General features: G+C 36.1%; 1 protein-coding gene across 2 annotated transcripts in view; it reads left to right on the forward strand.

The window, feature by feature from the left end:
- Window positions 1-17,343, forward strand: part of AJAP1 (adherens junctions associated protein 1) — a 60,546-nt gene that overhangs the window by 31,616 nt on the left and 11,587 nt on the right. For both annotated transcript variants that reach the window (XM_053451598.1, XM_053451599.1), the window contains exons 3-4: window positions 9,977-10,064; window positions 10,584-10,826. In XM_053451598.1, coding sequence (XP_053307573.1) covers window positions 9,977-10,064; window positions 10,584-10,826 — 331 coding nt within the window. The remainder of the gene's footprint in view (window positions 1-9,976; window positions 10,065-10,583; window positions 10,827-17,343) is intronic.

The raw sequence follows: 17,343 nt of genomic DNA on the forward strand, positions 1-17,343 counted from the left end.
TAGGCGTACAAATGTTTTGAAATTATAGACTTTAATGTAAATAATGAAATGGTGCTATTGGTGCTTATTTGTCCTACGTTATTTTAACCATTACCTTTAGCTCTCTTTACTCTTTATTATTATCTGTTATTTATATAGCACCAACAATTTCCGCAGCACTTCTTGCAGTCCCTGCATTCAAAGGGAAAAAGTCCTCTCGTTGCATAAAATCCCGGGAATGAATGTTTTTTTAATTTTTCTTCTAACAAAAAGTTGAAGTATGCTGAATACTGAGGATATAAAAAAAAATTACATTTATTCAAGAACATGGGTAAAATTTGTCACATGGGAGGGACTAAGCATACGGGGTGCCTGTTAGGTCCAAACTTGTACAGATCTTGTGTGTATTTTCAATATTACAATCAACATGTATTAACCCCTTAATGCCAAAGCCCGTACATGTACAGGCTCAAAATGCATTGTTTTCAATGGGTTTAGGGACCACCCATTGTCCTTAACGGGTTAATTGTAAAAGGGACTAGACAGTTACATTTAAACAGTATTTAGTCTATCTCATCTGTTTGAAAGATTATCACCCTTGTGGTAAACAATATGTCATGAATTTTTAAGTGAAAACCCTTAAGTAACCTGGCATTTAAAAAAAAGGGACACCATATATCTGATACATCTGTTTAGCATACTGAAATTCCAGATTATTAATGTTAGAACGGATAAGGAAATATCAAAACACACATACAGACAGGCAAATTGTAAAAACAGTTGATTCCTTTCATGTGATTTATTGTAAATGTTCAGCCGCACGGAGCTAACCTGCATAATTTTTAATTCCGTCCCCGGTTTCACCACAAGATATTTTTGCAGTCTAGCCGACAGATAAAAGTAAGTCGCGGAGCCGAAAATCCCCCTCCTTATCTTTTTCATTAAATGATATATTTATTTATCCTGAGTTTTACATTTTAAATGTAAAAAAAAGTATCAGTAATTCTCCTGGTAGGCTTAAAAATCTTGACGGGGGGACTATGGCATATGAGATACCAAAAAATGTACTGTTTTAAAATGATATAGATTTATATTTTCCAGCTCTGACTTCATTAAAATGTTCCCTTCAGTGAGGAATCTCATCAGAATGGTATGGGCTGCCCCAAACAGGAAGTTCTAACCCACTTCCTGGACTTCCTGTTCGGATGCATTGTTTTAGCACGTGTAACTGTACACTTCGGGATTGTTTACAGCCATGTAGCCCCTCCCCCCCGAAATAGCAATTTTTAACAAGGATTCTAAGGAGAGTCAACATTTCCAAAAATGACCCAATTTCAAGATGGAAATGAGAATTTTCTTTCATATTAATATCTATGTGAAAAAATATCACACATTAGAATTAGAATCAAGGATATGATGGTATATTACTGTACCCTTTCATGAGTATAATTTAAATGATCAGTGGTAAAGATGCAGTTCCACTTATATGTGTGTACTCATATAGGCACAGAATGCGTATGCTACTATAATGTTAGCTCTAACTCTACTGGTTAACCCGTTAATGACAAAGCCCGTACATGCACTGTTTTCAATGGGTTTAGGGACCGCCCATTGTCCTTAAGGGGTTAAAAAATGGAGAAAACAATCAAACGGCAAAAACAAGCTATAATGGAGGGACATGTTTGAAATGGATTAGGAAAGCAAAAATAATGAGAATTTAGCATTCTAGAGTACATCCAGCAAGAGTGACATTAATTGTTCTTTAAATCCAATTACCTTTCTCCATCATTGTCTTTTACTTTTGCTTTAATCACTAGTAGTAAATAAAATCCTTATTTGTGACTGTTAGCTGTAAATCCAACTTATGTAACACAGTAACCAAAATCAGCAAGCCCTGTTGCCTGCCAAAGTGCCAATTGATTCTCTAACCTGACAGTAGTTTTTTGAAGACCATCTGATGGAGCATTTTGACAACGATACTTATTTTTCTGGCCCCCGTGATGAACAAGCGGGAACCTGGAAGCAACGCAGAACTAACGGGAACAGCGAGGAACTGGCAGCACTTAAAGCATAAGGAATTGGATCTCGTTGACATTGAACATGCTGTGCAGGCGACAACATGGTACATATCATTAAAAAGTCACCAAAAAAAAATGTTTTTCGTAACGCACAGTTAATGTGTGAGAAAAATGTTACAATGTCAAATCTTATTCGAATCCCGGCATTCTGCAATGTTTTGTCACCGAGAAAGAAGTAGATCAGCAAACTATCCTTCTATCCGAGGGTAATTTAAACATTAATATGTCCCAAATGTCCAGGTCTGAGCGAGATAGTCCTGATTTTAGGGCTGTGTAGCTGCTTCACTAGGGCAGTAGGGATCACAGGCCAGTTGGAGCTGTAAATTCAATGGAAGTCTGTGCTGTTATGATTTTTTTCTTGACTTTCTGAACATATTCCAAGACTTATTATTTTTTATTACTTTTTACTCGGTTCAAATGGGTTCCCCAGTACTGATCAAAAACTGATCAACAGAGCTTGCAATTAAATGGAACACAGGACTTAAATTGTTTGTTATAATAAAGACAAAATAGGCTAGAAGGGGACGGGATGTCTATGCAGAATATTTAGAATTTGCATAGCAAATACATTGAATACACTGATAGTTTTGTAATCTTTCACTGGTTTAGATGACGGATATTGAGTACATTTCAAGGATGTTAGGACTCTTTACTTTCTTCCACAAATCGCTACCAGATATCCATATCCTTATTTAAAGTGCTACTCAGATTCAAGTTATATTCCTATTTTTTCTTGACGTATGTCCTCGTGAATTAGTCTCACTGTCATACCAGAGCAACTTGGATTATTTCAGCCTTCGAGGCAACTCCGAGGTGTAAGCTGCAGACACAAGGAAGAAAAATATCATAGTTGCTATTTGATCTGAAAGCTTCAAAAGACACTGCTGATATACTTTTCATTTTTTTCTGTTAAGTAGCTTTTTTTGTGACCAAAGTCCCACAGCACCCATTTAGACATAGCTCATGGTCTCATATGATTCCTCATATCTGGGAGCTCTCCTGTTTCTGGGGGGGGGGGTGACTCTGTGAACCGGCAGGGTTAGCGGCATGTAGAAGTAGGGCTAGTTGCAGATGGGGGGCTAGTCCCGGGCACCCTTTAGTTTGAGCAGAAGTGGGCGAGAGTAAGAGGGGAATGGGTGCCGGAGTGGACTTGACCAAATGTCATTCCCCAATATGGAGAAAGAAGAAGTTAAATGGACCGCCCCAAACAGGAAGTTCTAACCCACTTCCTGGACTCTTGTTCCCCTATATGGAGAAAGAAGAAGCTGACCTGAAGACTCCAGGTCAAACCCGTAGCGTTCCCATGTATGTTCACAATACTCTCTGACAATGTCTATGAACACTTTTTCTGAGGGTTTTACATCTGCTGCAAAGACCATTAAAGAAGAGGACTGGCTATTGGTTATTTATAAAAAAAAAGATGGCGGCTTTCAGTAGGGATTGACAAACGGCTTCACTTGCTACAAGATCCTATCTCTTTAATATTCAAGAGTTTTCTGGGTTTATCTTGGCTTTCAGTGTTGGTTTATTCTGCGTTGTATAAGTGTATGAAGTAGATGAGATCTCCAGATCACAAGCCAGCTCACCAAGCCAACTTACCCAACTTCCAAAGAGGGATCTTTTGTTTATTATTCCAGATGTTCATCATTATTATCTTTTATTTATTACAATATAATATATTCAAGGGGTCTGACAAGATGTATGCAGGGATTCACTAATGGATTAGAAAGGAATACTGAAGGCAGACCATTCCTTTGGTTCCTGTCCTCACCGGGGAACTCGATTTTCATACATGTGAGACGCATATAGTCTTAGTATTTGCATGGACTTGCTTCAGAGTGCATTATAGTTTCCGACAGTTAATTTGCAAATATCTTGAGTTTTCATATACGCTGTATGCTGTGCTGTCTCCATCTGATCTGCATCTATAGCCCGTTGCTCTAAGGCAGATCTATAGAAAGCTCTGGGTTTGTCAGTTATCAAAATCTGGCTGGTTCCGAATTCACGACTTCATGCCAAGCCTGTATCTACATGCCAATTAATTATCGGAGTGGCAGCTGGTGTGTCATAATAATGTCTGCCTGTGAGCCTTTAGTTTGATTTCTATATAAATGAAAAGATAAGAGAAACTTTTACTTATTTTTTGGGATTTTCAAAATAAAATATATTTTAAATTCAACAGACAACCTTGGCAAAAAATGTAACTAATGCCTACGTTGGTTTTCTATAAAATCTGTTGAGTCTATTTATATATTTTAATGATTTTGCTTCTGTGACAGAAGAAAGTCCTTCTTACCACCCATCAAGGTCGTATTTTGTGTGCTTCAGCACCCTACTGTGTCATGTCCTTTGTCCTTGACAGCGCGCAACCTAAATCATTTCATTCCTGTTTTTTAAACACTTTGACATCACAGCGAGTTCCGTAACATTCTGAAAATAATATCAGAGTCTCCTTGAAAAGAAGATTAGCCGACATTTTCACGTATGGAATCCACACCATTAGAAGACACCTGTGTTTTTATTTACGTAGAGATTTGTTTGTAACTTTGTAACAGTAGACATTTAACCTTTTTATGGATTTAGGTTCTTAAACTGAGAGGCCAAATACTGGCATAATGTGACCTTCTGGTATAAATTTTCTGCTGGTCACAGGGTTGCTACTTTTAAGGGACTGAATAATATTACTCTTATTTCTCTCCTTTAAGCATGTCAAATAGCTAATTGTACTAAGAGATACAAGAATAGCTTAACTGAGAACAGACCACGTCTCAATATTGCATGATCTATGTTATATCTCCATCTGGGAAAGTTATAGAGAGAAAATTCGCCATTATCATTTTAATCTAAGCCCCCCTACCAGGACCACGCAAACAATCTCTTCTCTACAACTAGAATAAATAACTAAGCTGTATGCCTCAGCTATTTCTGGGTGCAGTTGGTATCACTCTAAGTACCAGTGAGCAAGAAGGTCCATTATCTGTGCTCGCCATTGTGCTTGAAGTGAACCCCAAGAGATCCCCAATGGGAGAAAATGCACACTTATAACCCTTATAGTTAAAAAAATCATCAGTATATTAACCCTATCCCACCCATATGGGCCGTCCAAAACCAAAATACAAGCACATTTCCTCTGCATAAACTAATCTTCTGTCCCTTTGTTTCTTTTCTTCTTTGTGGAAATCTCTTGGGCTTCTCCCCAAATGTAACAGAGAGCCCAGATGTGGACCTCACTTGCATCTAGAGGGCTATTAATCATGCTCTGTTGATGAGGGTTATAGATGGTGGCGTGTATGTCTAGTATTCTCGACAAAGCCTGCTTTGTATTGTTGTTACAAACGTCTTTCATGTAACATTGATACACCGCATGAAAACGTTCCTGCGTAATCCAAAAGTCTAGATTTCCCTGAGTGGGTGCGCGTCGTAGTGTAGGTTATTTTCTGTCCGTGGCTGGGTTAGTTTCCTATCTCTTTGTCTCAAGTGGCTGTTTGGGCGCAAATAAAATAAAGGTATCTATCTGTTTGTCTCTTTTGATCTGTCCAGTCTCTAGCGAGAGCTTCCCTTCGTGAAATGAAACCAACTAAAATAAAATTATTTGATTAGAATAATATTAAGCTCGGTGTGCAGATTTCCACGGCACCCAAGTAAATCAAATTAGCATATGATAAGCCGCAAGAGGTTAAACGTAATACTTATGAATTTCATTGTATCTAAATACTCGTCTCTGGAACGCACGCTGTTTCTCTGTAGTAATGCAACCACAGTTATTGTGTTACTCTCATAATCAGCACACACGGACTCCGTCTAATGATTAATAGGAGATTACAGCATGTTTGCTGTTGTGAATTATTCATAGGGTCCTATACTAATGACGCTTCATTTAGAGTTACGGCGTGGAACCTTTAGTAGGCTGATTTATTTTTGTCTCGCTTTCTTTAGCTAATGAGTAATCATGAGTAGTCTATGAAATGCCGTTTCATGAAATGTTAAAGACGGTAAAGCTAATTAAACATGAATTATATATGTTCCATAAAGCATCATCGCACGTGATGAATATTAACAAGAGGAACGCATCGGTTCTGTTTGTTTATTTATTTATTTATTTATTTGTTTGTAACGGGTCTTGGCGCTGAGACCGAACGTAGAGATGTATGATACAATTATTTGTTTTCTATTGATGGGTACGCTTATTATAGATTGTTCAATTAACTCTGCGTTTCTAATCCTTTGGAAATATGCAGTCCTGCGATTTGAAAGACCGAATATGATCTTTATCAACATGCCTCCATTATGCGGTGGTGATAAGGTCTTTCTTCGGAATGAATTCAGAAGTGTGTGCATATAAGAAGTCTCTGTTTATAATCAAGCATCCCATTCACCTCTGTATTATATAAGCTTGTAGCCTCATAACTCGATGGTATATTTTCTTTTTTCTAAGAACAATAAGCTATTTTCTTTTCTTTCATCCCTTTGAGTTTCTTATTGCAGAGCGTTAAAAGGTGTGCGCCGTGATTGATGTTACAGCTATTGGTATATATGAATACATTCATACAGTCGGTGTAGGTTTTTTTTTTTTTGAAAGAGAGGGCTGTGAATCTCATTTATTTTTAATTTACATTTGAAAAAGAACAAAATAACAGGGGAGAATCTATCCTCCTGTGCCTTGTTACACCTTTCCACTTTTTTGCCCCTTGCTTAAAGCTACGGAGAGATGAGCGAGTAAAGAGGTGAGCCAAGGAGAAGCAAGTGGGTAATTATAATGCAGAGATGGCCCTCGAGGCATTGCCAACGCATATCTCTAAGGTAAAATTGTCTTTAATTTATAAAGATGATACTTCCTATTTCAGTTTCTGAAGATATGTTAAATAATCCAAACATTTCTCAGGACACAGATGAGTTCCATTGTCCTGATAACATTTCTGTATCTACTAGACAAACACCCTGACGCAACCAGACATTCTGACTAATGAAAGTCTATGGAGGAAGGGACTTCATTGGCATTGCCGTAAAGAATTCGCTCAGTGTGGTGCTGGGGCACAGAAAGTCACCCAAAATATCACACAACGTCATCCTGGTCTGCAGATAAATGGAGTTTATTGGAACAAAATGAGATAAAACCAGGCTTTCGCCAATGTCCACCTACGTTATTGTATACATGGCCTGAGCCCCGTTGGGTCGTCTTTTCCATCATCTCATTTAGCGAAATAAAGACACAGAGACCAAAGGGATGAATTTTGAATTGGCTGCACAGTTTATTGTAAACCTGCGACAAAAAACAGATTGGAACATAACGCCGAGGATATTGAACATTGATTCCTGCTTATTTAACACCTCAGAATAAATTTAAAACCTGAGAAAAGAGGAGGAGGTAAGCCAGAAGACGACGAGTCTATGCCCTTCTCTCCGAACAGCTTGGTTGTTTTGCTGAATACTACCTCGCGAACATATATATATATATATATATATATATATATATATATATATATTTAAAATATATATATATATATATATATATATATAATGACCATTGTAAGGGGTACCATCCAGTTCCAAGAGAGATTTTGGAGGTCTTTAGAGTCATAAAAAGTCTGGAAATGAAAAAAGAAATAAATAATTTCTTACCCCTCCCACTAAAAGTATACATGAAAATAACCCCTTCTTTGCGTCAAACTAAAGTCCAAAATTAAGTTAAAATTAATGTAGTAACGAAGCATTTTCCCCTCTTATAAAAAAACCTTATGAATGTGGGACATAAGGGGTTAATACAGATTTGAGATTCAGTCAAAATATTCACAATACGGCAACAAATCAGGCTACACAAAAATATATACGTCTGAGTATACATATAAGTATGACATTTGTTAACGTTTCAGTTCCATTTGTTTCAGATTCGAAAAAATTAAACAAAATGAATGTCATATTTTCTCCTTGAAAACGCTAAATGTACCTGATAAATTTATTTTTAATTACTAATTCAAAATAAATTGACTTCATTTGGACAGGGTTTCAGAAAGAGTACTCACCATTGCAATTAATGTTGATTGAGAATTAATTGGTGCCTTGCTTTCAATAGTATTGTGTTGTGATTCATAGAGGAGGTTTTAATTACGGAGCTGGAGAAGATTCCAGCTTTATTTGGTCTGGATAAATGACCTGCCCATATGTTAACAGATATAAGTTACCGGTATATATGTGAGCATGATGCAAAAATATTTTGATCTTCTAATATTTTGCACATAAAGTAGTACTAGAATAAACTAACCCGTTGAATAGTGCCGAAGGTAACTGCTGGTGAATTTTCATTATCATTGAATGTTACAGCTGGCAACTCTTTTGCATCTAGAAATCAGACCTGACTGCAATGCCTCAAAGTCAGAAGCACTGTCTGGCCGCACCCACTGTATGCACAAGTACCGCCCACTCCCTGACTTTGTCAGGTCTAATTGGAGCCAACCACATCCATATGTGCAACTAGCCCTGCCCCTTATCTTATCTGTGCCCTCCTATGAGGAACGGGAGGTGGAGAAGTCTGAAGGAGAGCACTGGGATTATTCTTATTATTGATCAAAAGCTATCTAAAGAAATCTTTAAGTTCAATAGAAATATTATCAATACAACTTGTACAATTTACACTGTTGGTTTAAGTTATCTAGAGGAACGGTATAGCATAGGGAAAAGGGATACAACTCTATAGTGAATTGTGTTTCTAATTATCCGTAAGGTGTCTTTTCTTCATAGTATACCCAGTTTCATTACATCAGAGGCCTCTAAGACATTGCTTAGCATTTAGGATAAAGAAAAAAAAACTGAAAATAATTAAAGTAGCTTCAAGCTTCTTAGTGTGACGTGCTATAAAATGACTAATTAAACCTGAAAGGTCAGAAAACAACAAGCAGGTGTTCATGTTTTTTAACTGAGATCTTTATTAAAAAGATGCCGACCACTTCCACTTCTGCATCTTCTATCTTTTACCTAACTCTTCTATCTCCAATCTGCTATCTTCAATCATCTATCGTCGTCAGCATCTCTGCGGACATAAACCGGTGGTAATGTCCTCTCCCCTATCCTCCAATCACGGGAGAGGACATCAAGGAAAGTGCCGTCATTTTGCTCTAGTTCAAGATCAAGATCTTCAACAAAAGCGTATTACAGTATAGCAGAAGTATGTCAGAGTTTTAATATACTAGAAATTATATTTTTATGGATTGGGATGCAAAAATAATAAAAACCCATAGCAGAAATGATATAGAATAATTACTAAACACTTGCCTTCTTTCCTATTGAAAGGTATTTTACTATTAAGTAACTATTATATTACATTTGCAGGTATGTAGGTTAGCCACATTAGTGAAAAAATACTAACATCTACATCCCGTTGTTATATATTTTAGATTAGCCTGCCCCCAGCGATGTCACGTTTTCTTTTATCTACCCCTGAGCTCAGTAACATGTATGAAGGACAAACCATGCCGCCAGTGCTTTAAAATGTAAACTTGTATTATGGACTGTTGCAAACCAGTGTTTTATTTTTTATTTTTTTGTGGATTGTTTTTTGATGCTGCGATCGAGCATGATGCGTAAAGCTGATCACTTTTCCATAATACTGGCTCTCACAATTCTACGTAAAATAAAAATTAGCGTTTCTGTTTACAGGATAAATACAATAAATATCTATGTATTCAAGTCCTGCTTTATGTTTATACTTTGCGAGCAGTCATCATAACGACCTGTTCTCAGGATCTGCACGATTACACTCATTAAGTTATCTCTCCGTTATTAATAAGTTGCTGATTGTTGTTGATTGGTGGTTTTAATAAAATGTCACATCAAAGTTTCTTTTGTTGGTATACTATTAATAGTTACCGATAGAGTTTATGTCTGCTCATTTGTCACAAGGCTCCTTTCTCTGTTTCTTCATACAGGTCTAGCTGTTCATCAGATAATTACCATCACTGTTTCCCTAATCATGGTCATTGCAGCACTGATAACAACACTCGTCTTGAAAAATTGGTAAGGATAAGTTTCATTTCAATGAATGCCATTGCGCTCAGTAGTGGCGTGGGTGTGTTTGAGTGAGTGTATGTGAGTTGCAGCAGTGGGGCAGGGGCCAAGGGGCCTATTAGGATTTACTTGCACCCTGGGTCAGATGGTGTCATTTCTCCCTTGCCCCTTAGACATTTTCTAGCCATAGGCTGATTAAAACATCTTAGTTTCACTTGGGAGGGCGAAAGGAGGAGAAAGAATGTGTGTGTACAGTGCATTAAGCATGTACTCACAAATTCACTAAAGCCAACTCGCATTACCTCTCGCAAAACATGAAAAAAACGTGCATTGCTTTGCATGCAATACTTGCAACTTTAAATGTGAGTTGGATGAAAATTCACCTTGCAACCCCTGAGATTTCATAAGGTGGTCAGTACGGACTTGTAGATGTTCTTTTAAAGAGATAATGAGACGTAAAGTCATAAAGATGCACCGTTTTTTACAGTAATGGCAGTAATTTACATTTTATCTTTTTTTGTTTCATAGCTGTGCACAAAGCGGAAATGCTAGACGGAACAGCCACCAGCGAAAAATTAATCAGCAAGAAGAGAGCTGCCAAAATCTTACGGACTTCACTCCCGCTCGTGTTCCCAGCAACATGGATATATTCACGGCATACAACGAAACTCTGCAGTGTTCTCACGAGTGTGTAAGGACCCCGGTACCTGTCTACACAGACGAGACATTGCATCAAACTGGAGCATATAAAACAACGTTCAATGGCAATAGGTAAGAATGTGTGATTGGACAACAAATTATGTGTTTCGACTTTCTGATTAGAGAAGCCACATATACATATAACATTTTGTATAATTTAGGTAAAATGTTTGAAGTAATAGAGTGATCTAAAAAAATTACGGAGAAGCTTCCCAGTCCTTTGATAAAATTCTGAAGTTAATGGCAAATCCTTCCTGCTTCTTAAATTAATATTTATATGTGGACATGTAAAAATTATTTTAACACCTACATAAAATGAATTAATCAGAATTTTTTTATATACATTTAAAACATAAGTCATAAAGAAAATATGGAGTTATTGATTTCCACAATTTAGTTTTTAAATCCTCTTCTATAAGAAGATAATATTTTTTTAAATCATTGGAATCATGTACATAAGAACATTTAGAATAATATAAAATATAAATATAAAAACTGAATCTGATATTTAAAAAATATAAAAAATTTTGACAAATAATCTATAATCTATAAAGTACATTTTTTGACATGAATTATCCTAATTATTTTTGCAGTATATTACTTTATCACATTACTAAAGATACTTTTCTCATGAAAATATTTCGTATTATAATTATCTGAAACACCAGTGGCCAAATTATGTATATAATATGAAATTTTAAGCCAATATATTTAACTTCAAACATAAAATATTTTAGGAACATTCATGGGTATAGAATGTTGTTTATCTTTTTTTAAGCATATATCACAAATGCTATTTTTATTTATTTTTTGTAAATTGCTTGTAGGGTATGGTTAAGAAAAATAATTTGTGTTTTGTTGTGTTTTTGCATGTTTTTTTTTAAACTTTTCTCTTGATCAACAAATATTACATAGAACAGCTCTATAAAGTGACACAATATTATTTTTAGCTACACTTTTTGCGCTCTAAAAAAATTTTTCATAAAAATATAACGTGAAGAGATATTCAAATGAAACGAAAGGAAATGAAAGGATACACAAAATGTGTGTAAGAGAGTAATCAAAGTACATTTTTTGAATATTAACCAGGAAGATAATCATGAACAGGCCCAACCTGGACATTAGGCGGCTGCCGGCCTTAAAGTGCCAGGGCAGTCTGATTATCCCCAGTCTGGACCTGTGAATAAGCATAGTTAGCATAGATTATTATACCTTTATTGACTAAATGAATTGTATTAGAGTAAAAAGATTTCCAAACTACTTAGGTCTTTTCTTTAAACATATTATATCTTAATTGAGGAATTTGTGCACTTACAACAACTAGGGTCATATTCTATTACATTTTATGTATCCATACCTGGGAACGACGAGTTTTGCCCAAAAACTCCAGGAGAAGCGTCACTTTTATGGTTCTCCGGGTCCTTGGAGCGGGGTCCCGAAACACCCCACTCATTTCACCCCTTAACGGTGGGGCGGCCCACCGACATCAGCAGGACCACCCACTGACGTCAGTGGGTAGTCCTGGCCACGTCCACAAGGGTAGGCTCCAGGTAGCCGGAGCCCAAAAGTTCCCACGTATGAGATGTGATGTATGATCCTACCTAGGAACTTCCCAGGGTAGGCTACCCGGAACTCTCCCTCTTCAGGTGGAGCAGCTTTGAGAAGTGTGGGGCTAGCCACATGTAGTCCATGGCAGCTGGGAGTAAGAGGGGCAAGGGGTGGGCATGGACAAACACCGCTCCCATGCCAGAAGAAAGTAGCCCAGGAACCAGGTGAAGCAAGGACAATTCTCAGAATATCATGATAACAATCTCACCCCCTTAGGGTATAACAACATACATATCTAAATACACAGATTCATAGCTGGTGAAGTCCATATAAGAACCCACAAACGTTCTTCATAGTTATATTAAATATTATAAATAAACATAATTTTTTTAATATCAGCATCTTACTTGGACTATATATTCTCCATGTTGGCTCTTAGGTAAACCAGTGAGCAGACGTACTATTGGCCGATCAACTGTTCCAAAGCAACAATTAAGTTCCTGAATACTTTACCAATACCTGACCATGGGCTTTGGAGTTTCTCTGAGACATTCCGGCTAAAAATCCCAAGAAAAAGGACAGTGTTTAGGTAGTGATTTTAGATATAAAAAAGTGTGCAGTTATGTGTAATTAAATAGTCATTTTAACTTTTTCAATACCTGCCTGTTATGCAATTATATAGCTATTTTTCAGAGTATGCTTGTAATAGATATCTTTAGAAATGTACACTGTCATTTTAATACTATAGAAATATAACTATATATTCTTATATATTTTCATGGTCATCATAGATTTTAAAATCCATTAACACATGGTTTTATTTAAATAAATATATTATTCATGTTCAATAGTTTTCAATATTATTATTGAATACTTTGTATAACTTGGTAAGCAGTATTTGTATTTGTGCGACCATTTTTTGTTGAAATAAAAATTCCAGAATTGTTATAATAGACCTTAAGGTTTCAAAATTAAAATCTCATTTTATTATTTAAAAATTTTTCATCCCAGCTTCTACCTTTATACCACAAATGGAGATCACAATAATATTCCTCAAAACACTAGTCTAGACATATCTCTCTCTGTATTGTTCATTTTACTTAAACTATTTTGTATCCCTGACACCACCACTATAGAAGAATGCATTGTAAAGTATGGGCCAAAAATGATTCAAACTAAATTTTTGGTTCGTTTTTCGCTCATTTGTTTTTGGACAATGAATTTCATTCCCTGCCTCTTTGTTTTGGCCGAAAATTCGAGGGCATTTTTGATTTGGGAACTAAATTCATTGCTCTGTGCCCACATTCACTCTCTTTCTCTCAGACTCTCATTCTATCACACTCTCATTCTCTCTTGCTCAGGCCCTTTAAATGTTTCCCTACTTTCTCTGCCGTTTCTACCGGCCACTTCCACTTCTGCCGACCACTTCCGCTACTGCATCTTCTCCCGCGTCTTCTTCATTTTCTATCTTCTCTTCTCTCTTTTCTAATCTATCTTCAGTCCTAAATCTGCTACATCTTTCTTCGTCTGCATCACCGCGGACATGACCCTGTGGCAACTTCCGCCAAAATGGCAGCACTGCCCTCCCCAATCCTCATGGGAACTGAGGGCAATAGGACACAGTGCCGCCATTTTGATAGAAGTTAGAAAGAAGATTGAAGATAGAATAGAGAAGAAAAGGGAGAAGATGAATAAGATGGGAAAGAAGATGCGGAAGTGCCTCACTCATACTCTCACTCACACTTACTTACTTATACGGTTGTTGGTTCTGTTGTGCAGAGAAACGATATTGTGCTTTTCAACTAACCATGTAGCTATCACAGGTGTTAAAGCGCCCATGATGGCTGACGTGTCCCTTTCAAAAACATAAATTAAAGAGCCATTCCCATTGTAACCAAATTTACGTACTTCGCCTCTTTCCTTTTTTTCACTGCTAAAACAGAGACGAATACATGCGGGTATCGCAGTGATTTTGAAAGGTATTACAATCATTATAGCAATAGTAAACTTTCTTGTTTGATTTTTATTTCATTTATATTGGCTACGGAACCTGGGAACAACAGCCATTTCTAGGGATGCAGCGTTAAACAATAAAGCACAATATGCAACAAGCAAATAATAAAAATTTAAAATTGGATGAGAAGTAGCTCTGAATACGAAATGAGCGCATTTTTCATTCCGAACAAATAGCAGGAATCTCGTATTCAGTCGGCAGACATTGTTGAGATGAAGAATTCAGAATAAAAAAATAATAACAAGTACAGGCCCATGATACAACTTTATACACAGGAAAATACATATGCATAGATTTTTTCCTCCAAAAGTACTATATTCAGATTGGCAATAGACAGGTATGATGCATATGGTACAACAGGGCACAATAGGGGCCTTTAGTACGTATTATCTTAATGCGAATAGGGTAAAATAACGTTGGATTTTCGTTCTCAACAATACTGAGAAACAGAAAGTAATGCAAATTTTTTGTCTTGTATAAGCAAGAATTGTGTACTATAAAAAACACTTTGTTATAAAAACGTACAAAATAATATAAAACTAACTCAACTTAGAGCAGAGCGTGTCCTAATACCCTGCTCTACGGTGCAGCTTCACTGAGGAGCATCTCAAGCTTTTGTTCACTTTTGCCAATATAGAAGAACAATGTCCATCCACACGTCCGACTAACAAAAGCCATCCAGAACATAAATGCAGGCATTCTCTGCAAGAGAGAACCAACAAGCCCAGCCATATATTTCAGTAGTAAGATATGACTGTTATCCCGCTAGGCACAAGTGAGCAAGAAAGTCCAACATCTGGAGGCATCCGAGACATCCCCAGAGAGAAACAATGTATACAAAAAGGTATGAAAGTAGCTCAACCGAGAACAGATATCATCTTAACCCCTTAATGACAAAGCCTGTACATGTACGGGCTCAAAATGCATTGTTTAGGGACCACCCATTGTCCTTAAGGGGTTAACAGTCTGCGTTACAGAAAAAATATCCATACGCATATCAGTGTAATCAATCTAACAAGGGCAATACGGATCTAAAATGTGGGACAAGTTGCGCATGCTATTTCTATCCACCTCACCATGCCATGAACCAAGCTCTCGTTATCTATGGTAACAATAACCCCAAGCATATCTCCCATTCAACAGCTCACTTTTTTAGGATATATATAATATCAATAAACAATATCTGTGTTATTTTTTCTACAACAATTTCTACAAATCATTCTGAAATATTTTGAAGGATTGTTTTTAATGACGACTGATTGTTCAATTGAACTTCATTTTACTGGTTTTGTTTAAATATATATTTTTTTAAAAAAATTACGGTTTAAAAAGATTAATGACCGCAATTTTCTAAGACAAAAGGGCGTGCGTCAAACGTTCACACGTCGGGCAGCTCTAGAATAATTTATTATACCAGCTCATACCAAGTTATCAGTATTTAAAAACATTTTGACCAGGAATAGAAACATTATTGAAAAAAGAGGGCTTAGAGTAAGATTTATTCATCTCTTCATTTAAACAAAGGCCAGTAGACCTTAAGAATTTAAGAAAACTATTTTGTAAGAAGCAAACTTTGTGTTCTGGTTACTAGAGCGTTCAATGTTTGTTGATCAAGAGGAAAACAATGGTGTGTTCAGTCAATGTTGCTGTCGTTACAATATTTATCCAAATATGTGATTATAGAGAGAAATATGAAATATGGCTTTTCTGGTCTCCCCAAAATTATTTTTAGCCTTGTTTTAAAAATCACACTGCACTTAACTATCTGATTGCTGGTTGGCATTGTACCTCCTGGGTAACTCAAATTGAAGCTGGGTCTATTCAACGGAAATATAGAACATTTTACTTAATCTTACTGTATTGTACTTTACTCTATCTGACTGGGTATAGCTTAGCTTTTATTGAACAGTTAAGAGATTTTTTAATGATAGAAATGCAATATTGATTTTTTTTTTTAAACCATGGTTTAATGCAGAGCTTCCGGAGAGTTCTCTGGTATGCACATAATACATGACTAAAGTTCTTGGGTTCGCAATAATTCACATAATGCATTAATAATTCCAAGGTTACGCATTTGTAAGAGTTTTATCAAAGATAAACCTGCCTTAATATATATTACAATTTCTTTTGATTAAGACTTAAGGAAGTAAATCAGAAAACAAAACTTCTATATTAAATGTATTCCTTAGCATATCGGATCACACCTAACAACGTTAAACAAAGGTATATGGTATTATCTACTTTTATAGATACCACTTTAACAGTGGTGTATAGATAATATTAATGTCTGATAGCTTTGGCCATCAAATATAAAGAATAAGACATTTGTCACAAATTCTTTCAGTGGTATAGTTGTCAAATGTATGTTTTACATATAATTATATTTAATTATATTTTGGCTGATTGACCTTTGGTTAATCACATACACATACAGCATAGCTTACATCCATTCTGGGAATTCACGCAAAGGTAACATTTTGTCTTAGGAACCGATTCTGATGAGAATTTCCCAAAACGTACAGTAGGCATTTTTGAGGGATGAGGCAGGACACGCATTCACCCTTTTCCAGTTATGTTGATCTTCCACCTAATTTTGCCCACGGCATGTTAACTTTTATTCATTTCCATCTCCTAGACCCTGTCCACAAAATTCTATTTTTTCAGTAGCACAGGTGCCTCTTTTGGCATTCTTATGAGAACTTGTGGTCCCCTTCTCCATGTATTGGTTCTATGGCCTTTCCTTGCAAATTATCTCTCAATTTGTACTTAAAATTGACAAATTATTCAACCAAATACAATTTCCATTTCAAACAGTTTCAAATATACATCAATTGTATGTTTAGAACTTTTTTTTATGTATGAAATAAAAATAGTCAGTGTAAAAAGAAAGTGTTAAAAACTATATAATCATTATTGAGATTGAACTGTACTAAATTTTTGCTGTAATTTTTTTTTTACCTCCTTCTAGTTTAATTCATGTTAAAATTGGTATTTTGACCTAGTATTTTGCCCAGGTTTGACCTAAAG

Source organism: Spea bombifrons, chromosome 12 (genome assembly GCF_027358695.1).
Source record: "Spea bombifrons isolate aSpeBom1 chromosome 12, aSpeBom1.2.pri, whole genome shotgun sequence".
Lineage (NCBI taxonomy): Eukaryota > Metazoa > Chordata > Amphibia > Anura > Pelobatidae > Spea > Spea bombifrons.